The sequence below is a fragment of the Sesamum indicum genome, linkage group LG3, assembly GCF_000512975.1.
Source record: "Sesamum indicum cultivar Zhongzhi No. 13 linkage group LG3, S_indicum_v1.0, whole genome shotgun sequence".
In the NCBI taxonomy this organism is placed as follows: domain Eukaryota; kingdom Viridiplantae; phylum Streptophyta; class Magnoliopsida; order Lamiales; family Pedaliaceae; genus Sesamum; species Sesamum indicum.
Genome location: NC_026147.1, coordinates 3,829,982 through 3,837,307, shown reverse-complemented (window position 1 = coordinate 3,837,307; position 7,326 = coordinate 3,829,982). Strand labels below are relative to the sequence as shown.

Genomic DNA, 7,326 nt, shown 5'->3' with positions numbered 1-7,326 from the left:
CTCTTAAAGTGAAGTCCCACTATTAATCAACCCAATTCGAGGTCTACGGGGTCGGCCCAGGAAGAGAAGTGGGGTGCAAAAATCATATAATTTGATGGCCATGTGGTGCAAGGTATCAAACGGCAAATGCGCTTGGTTGATGATACTTCAAATTCTATATCAGTAGAGATCGTCAGGTAGTCTTGCCGAGAGCCATGAATCTCCTAGCTTGGAACTGTCAGGGGTTGGGCCTTCCTTGGACGGTTCGGACTTTAACGAAGCTTAAAATTTCTCCCCAAAACCAAGTGCAAAGCTAGGAGATGTGACAAGATGAAGAGCATGGTGAACTATCATGGAGTCGGGGTGGATTCGATAGGGAAAGGGGGCAGGCTTTTCTTGCTATGGCGAAAATACGTTGATGTTTGGTTACAATCATTCTACGTACACCACATAGATGTTTCAGTTTAATCAGATGATTGTCCAAATCAGTGGCGCTTCACAAGTTTCTACGGGCATCCAGACGCTGCAAGAAGGAAGGAGGGACGGAGTTTATTGAGATGACTCTCACATGTACCAGTGTTGTCGTGGCTGTGTGTGGGGGATTTTAATGAGATTGTGGAGCAACACGAGAAGCAAGGGTCCCTGGCGAGAGCAAACTAGCAGATTTGAGATTTTCATGTATACCTTCAAGATTTGGGGTTCCAAGGTAATGTCTTTACTTGATGTAATTGTTGTGTAGAACCGCACATAGTGCGAACCCGTTTGGATGGAGCTTGTAGTGACGCACGATGGGCAGCGATATTTCCTAAGGTTCTTGTTGTTAATTATGAGACAGAATGTTTGGACCATGATACTATTGGAATTGTGCTGGACAGGGTGCCGATCAATAGGCAGATTCGTAAAAGGTCTAGATTTGGCTTTGAAGCAGCTTGGGTCTCTTCTCCAGAGTGTGCTGACGTGATTCAGGAAGCTTGGTCGTCCATTCACGAGGCTAATCAGCAGCTGTCAATCGTAGAAAAAGTTCAAACTGTGGGCTGCAGGAGCAGCTTATTATACTGAGAGCAAGGCTGAAATTGAAAAGCTCAATACTCATTGAAAGAGTGGTGTAGTAAAGAAGAAATCTTGTGGAAGCAGCAAGCCAAAGCCTAGTGGTTTACAGCAAGGGACCGAAATACTAGTTATTTTCATGTTAAAGCAAATGAATGGAGCCTTCGGAAAGAGATTAGAAAGATTAAGGATGACAAGGGAGAGGAAGTACGTACTATAGAAGGAGTTCAAAAGGTGATCTTGCAATATTCGGGGCTCCATTTTTTCGTCTACTCGACCCACGATAGAGGCAATGGAGGAGGTGTTAGGGTGCTTAGAGAGTCTGGTCACTCCTGCTATGAATGTCGACCTTATGAAACCTCTCACTTTGGAGGAAATTGCGCATGCCTTGAAACATATGTATCCCCTTAAGTCGTTGGCACCAGATGGTATATCTCCTATCTTTTTTCAAAAATATTGGTCTATCGTTGGGTATGATGTTTGTGATTTTGTTCTTGATTTTCTTAAATATGGCTCACTTAATCCCCTTTTGAATTTCACGCAAATAGTGCTCGTCCCCAAGTGTCCCAATCCTTTGGATATGTCTCCAGTTTCAATCCATCAGCCTGTGTAATGTAATCTATAAGCTTGCTTCCAAAATAATAGGAAACAAGCTCAAACCCTTCTTAAATACCTTAGTCTCCACCTCTCTATCGGCCTTTGTCCCTGGACGCTTAATCATGGCTAATGTGCAGTTAGCTTATGACCTTAATCACTTTCTTAAGCACAAGACTTGGGGGATGAAAGGTCATGTTTCTGTGGAGTTGAATGTCAGTAAGACCTACAATAGGGTGGAATGGTGTTTCCTTGAGAGGATTTTGGGTAGACTAGGCTTTCATCATCCTCTTGTGGCTCTTATTATGAAGTGTGTTACCACTATGTCATTCTTGTTTTTACTTAATGGCGAGTAATTCAGCCTCCTTCGCCCGAAACGAGAACTACGGCAAGGGGACCCGTTGTCTCCGTATCTGTTTCTCTTTTGTGTAGAGACTTTTAGTGGGTTGATTCGTAGAGCAGAATGGGAAGGAGTCATTCAAGAGTTAATTATTTTTTTATTATAAAAAAAAAATTATTTTATCATAATTATTTTTAAAATAATAACACAAATATGACGAGTCGTGATTTCAAATCGCGACTCGTCATTAAATAAAGGGCAAAAATGCAGAATTCCCCAAGTCGGGAAACAAAATCCCGACTTCAAGTCGGGATTTTGAATCCCGACTTGGAGTCGGGATTCTGAAACCCGACTCCAAGTCGGGATCCTGAATCCCGACTTGAAGTCGGGATTTTGTTTCCCGGCTTGGGAATTCTTCCTCTTTTTTTTTTTCGTTTAAATTATTATTATATAATTTAATTTATATATAATTAATTTTAACAATATACTAAAATCCAAAATTAATAAAATTAACATTGCATTAACTTAAAAAATTACAATTAAATTAACAAATGTAATAGTTATTTATTTTGTACAATTGTAAAAAATTACATTAAATGTATAAATGTAAAAGTGTATATTTTTGTACAATTGTAAAAAATACAAAAAATATACAATTAATCCTGGCTACCCGGTACTGGCACATCCGATTGTGTTGAAGAATTTCTTTGTTGTGCTTGTTGTCGTGCACGCCTTTGCGCCCAATCCATCTCGTTGTGAATACGTGTTGTTTGATTTCGACCAGGGCGCGAAGAGATGCGAATAGTAGGATCGTGGACCAACTCAAATCCTGGTACATCCCAATAATCTTCGGAAGGTATAGGTTCAAATGACTTAGAATATGTATTCTTATAAGTCATTATATCATAATAATCCTTCACCATTGATGCAGCATTAATCATGAATGCAGCGCATACCTTTTGAGCGTGACTGCAAGGTATACCAAATTGAGTCCATTTGCCGCAAGAACATTCCCGGTTCGCAATTTTGACAACATGGGTGTTGACTCCATGTCCACCGTGACGTCTTGTAACAACTGAGGCGGACTGTTGGAACTGATGGTATTTGGTGACGGTATGTTCAACAGAATTTTAATGCCAACGTGTGAACATCTTATATACAAAATCCGTCCACAGTTGGTTGTTGGTCAACATTACAGTACTTCTTGCTAACCTCTCACGGAAATAATGGACTTCGCTGAAACGTCATCTCAGCAATTGCTGTCAACGGTAGGCGGCGAGCCCCTTTCAATACTCCATTTATGCATTCCGACATATTTGTCGTCAGAATTTCGCATCGCCATCCACCGTCATGTGATGCTGTCCATTTTTCCTTGTCGATCCTATCTAACCACTGAAACGCCTCGAGAGACTGTTTCTTTATCTCCTCCATAGTGCGATTGAATTTTCTGATCTGATATTCAAAGCCAGCTCTCCAACAAATATCCTTCAACACAATATTTTTGTATTTACTGTTGAAATTGGAACACACATGTCGCAAGCAATATCGGTGCACGCCGTTAGGTGGCACGAAATCCGGACATTCACGTACAGCTCTTGTGATACCAGCATGGCGGTCAGAAATAAGGCAGATACCCCATCGCCCTCGTATAATGTGTCTGCTCAATTATCTAAGAAACCACTTCCAAGATAAAAGTGATTCTTCATCGACAACAGCAAAAGCAAGAGGAAGTACCTGTTGATTTCCATCCATGGCAGCAGCAATCAACATCTTGTGCTTGTACTTTGTGTATAGATGGGTCCCATCTACACTGATAAGGTTGCGACAGTGTTGGAACCCTTCAATGCACGGCTTGAACGCCCAGAATGCGTACCCTATCACATATGCACCGATTGATGTGTCGCGGGCTTTATGTTGCCATTCAACAATCGTTCTTGGATTATATTTTTGGAGAGCTCCCAAGTATTTGGGTAGCTTTTGAACGGAGCTCTCCCATGTGCCATAAACCATCTCACGTGCCATTTTCAAACTGTACCATGCCTTTTGATATGCTATATCGTATCCGGTATGGTCTTTCACAGTCTGGATGACATGCTTGATTCCGTACGACGGGTTGCATTTTACATGTCCTAACAATAAAGAAGCAACATATACTCTATCTAAATTACTATGTTCGAGGGACATTTGATTCAATATACATGTATGGTCCCCTCTGTATTTTGTTATTGTCCACCTTCCCATTTTTGGTTTGTAAATGCCTCGTAGCTCCCATCTACACCGCATAGCTGCAAAAAATAAACACGAATCAGTCGAATAATTTTGTATGCTTAGACATATACGACAAAAATATATATATATATATACCTTCGGTGGTATGCCTACACAATACTTTCCACTTGGTCTTTGAACTCTCAGGTACCCAATACTCGCGTCGGGCATATCGTATTGAGTGATCTTTCACCGCCTCGATTAAAGCTTCTTTATTTTTGAAAAGCATTCCCACATCACGTCTGCCTTCGTTTTTATCATAAAATTTTGCATACCTTAAGTTCGGTACATCAATGGAATCCACTGGTACCTCCGGGAATGTTTGTTCAAAAAATGGTATGGAGCGGTAAAATGTTTCCTGAGAAGTTCGTTGTGGCGTAACCGGCTGAGAGGATGTTGACGTACCTTGTGCAACATTCTCGGCGACAACATTTATGTCAACATCTTCTATTCCATCCTCAGGTGGAATTGGATAATCCACTTCATCCGGTTCGGAAGCTGCATCTGATTCATTTGCCAGGCTGTCCGCAATAGGGTCTTCTGGCTCGGCAATGTGTTGTGCAGAAGTTGGTATATAATGGGAGGTGGATGGAGTATGTGAGTGGGTGGGCTCTGTGTAATTAAGTTCAATATTATCGAGCCCTTGTGTGACAGACACCACATTCGGAGTATAACAATCTGTATCATAATGTGATGTGCCTGCACCAAAATCGGGGTTAGAAGTACCTGCATCGAAATTAGAGTTATAGGTACCTGTGAAATTTTCGTAGTTGGAGGATGACGGAAATCCTTGGCTCGATAACATCGCCATGTATTCCCCCCACGGTTGACTCATTTGTGAGTTGTCATCCACCAACTGCCGGGAATCGAAAGCTCCCCAACCTCGACCAATTTGTGGAGCATCATCGTGCTGGATTTCCACCGTTTCGACGAATATTTCCATTAGTGAAAATCCAGTTGTAGGATCAGTAAAGAATGACAATGTATCGTCATCCTTTATTGGTATCAGTGTTTCCTTAATTCGCCCTAGGTATTGGCACGAATGTTTTGCAGAAACATTCAACGAAAATCGGGAGCTATCAACACCAATTTTTTTGTAGATTTTTGATAAAAATTGATCATAACTGGATGAACGAGGGATCCTCATTGCTGCAATGGGCGTCTGATCATATGTAACAGACCATCCATCGCTCGATAATTCGCCACCAAAATACAAAAAAATCTCAATGCGAGAAGATGAAGAAGCCATTTTGTTGCAAGTTTCTACGTAAAAATGAGGAACAAGATATGAATATATTGTAAGAAAAATCTCAATGCTTGAAACTAGATGACGGAAACAAGGGATGTACGCATATATATAGGCGGGTAGTAATGCATTTATTCAGGTAGGTCGCCTACCCGCCTTTACGAAGGCTGGTACACGACCTATAAAGGCTGGCAAAGGCTGGTATGTACCAGCCTTTAAAGAGACATATATATGTACATATTATATAAATATATTATATTATAATAATATATACATATATAATAATATATAATATATAAATATTTATAATATAAATATAATATATATTATATATATAATATATAATATATAATAATATTATATGTATATATAATATATGTATGTATAATATATATTGGGCCAGCCCCCTTTAAAGGAGGGCTGGCGCTGCCAGCCTTAATCAAAGGCTGACCGCGGCCAGCCTTAAAATTAAGGCTGGCGCTGCCAGCCATTGATGCGGCCCATAAAATTAAAATTTTCCCCCACCCTCATCCTCCATTATAAATTGGACGGATGAAGGTGGGTGAAAACTCACTTCATCCACCAGCAAAAATTTTCACCCACCTTCATCTTATACCGTGAGTTTGTCTTCAATTTTTTTTCCACACAAATGGATAGACGATCAGTCTACGATCCTCGTGATAATACTGTATTATCTCAACAAGCCCAACATAGGTCTGACGATATTGCAGATGGTGACCTAGACGCCGTACTCATTTCACGGCGTGCGGATGGTACCTTTTGGAGCTACTTTAACCAAAATAATATGTCCGAGCGTGTACAAGAAATCCTACACCAAATAGGATTTTATGGAGTTTATAGATGCGGACGCCTTCAGTTAAATCAACACCTCATCACTGCATTAGTGGAGAGGTGGCGATCGGAGACGCACACTTTCCATTTTCGTGTAGGCAAATAATTTGGGCACTCCCAATAGACGGCGAGCCGGTGACTGGAATTGATTTCGACCGCACAACACAACAATGGCAAGAATATTGCCTTACTTACATAGGCTTTAGCCCGGATGCAAATGTGTTGAAGGGCTCGAGATTACAGACATCGGCAATTACATCTCATTTGGCGGCGGTCCAAATTACTTATAATACTCCCCAGGCTGTCGTCGTTCAGTACGCACGTGCCGTTGCATTACTTTTATTTGGGGGATTGATGTGCCCAGATTCCTCAGGTAACTATGTCTCATTACTATATCTTTCAAAATTAGAAGATATAGAAACCGCGAGAAACTATAGTTGGGGGAGTGCTGTGCTGGCATTTTTATATCGCGAATTGTGCAATGCCAGCACAAAAGGCAAAGCGGCAATTGGTGGAGCGCTGCAATTGCTACAGGTAAAATTGACTTAAAAAGTCTTACACATTTTTTTTTTTTTTGCTATTGATATTCATTAATAACACATATTTGTATTGTTCGTGTAGATTGGTCACGGATTACGCCACTTTGTCCTGGACTTGGTGCCCAACGGCTATTTATGGGCCAAGTGCAAATGGACAACAATCGCTGGCTCCCAGCAGCACCATATGGTGCTGCTTGGAATTGTCAGCACACTTTCACCACTACAGTTCGGGGAACTATACGAGTCATACGAGAAATTTTGGATGAGATGCAGGCGAATCAGGTAACTAAATTTTAATATTATTCGTATATTTATACCGTGAATTAAATTCATACTAATTTACATTTTTGTTTTTATTACAGTTCATATGGCAGCCGTATGACATGGACTCGGATGTCATTATGGCTTACGCCGATGAATTGAACCCCCAGTTGTGGAGGTCATCTGTTCCGTTGATATTC

General features: G+C 40.8%; 1 protein-coding gene across 1 annotated transcript; it reads right to left on the bottom strand.

Moving 5' to 3' along the window:
- Positions 3,626-4,144, bottom strand: LOC110011674. The gene has a single exon (XM_020692249.1). It carries the CDS (start codon positions 4,142-4,144, stop codon positions 3,626-3,628), a length of 519 nt encoding a protein of 172 aa, XP_020547908.1.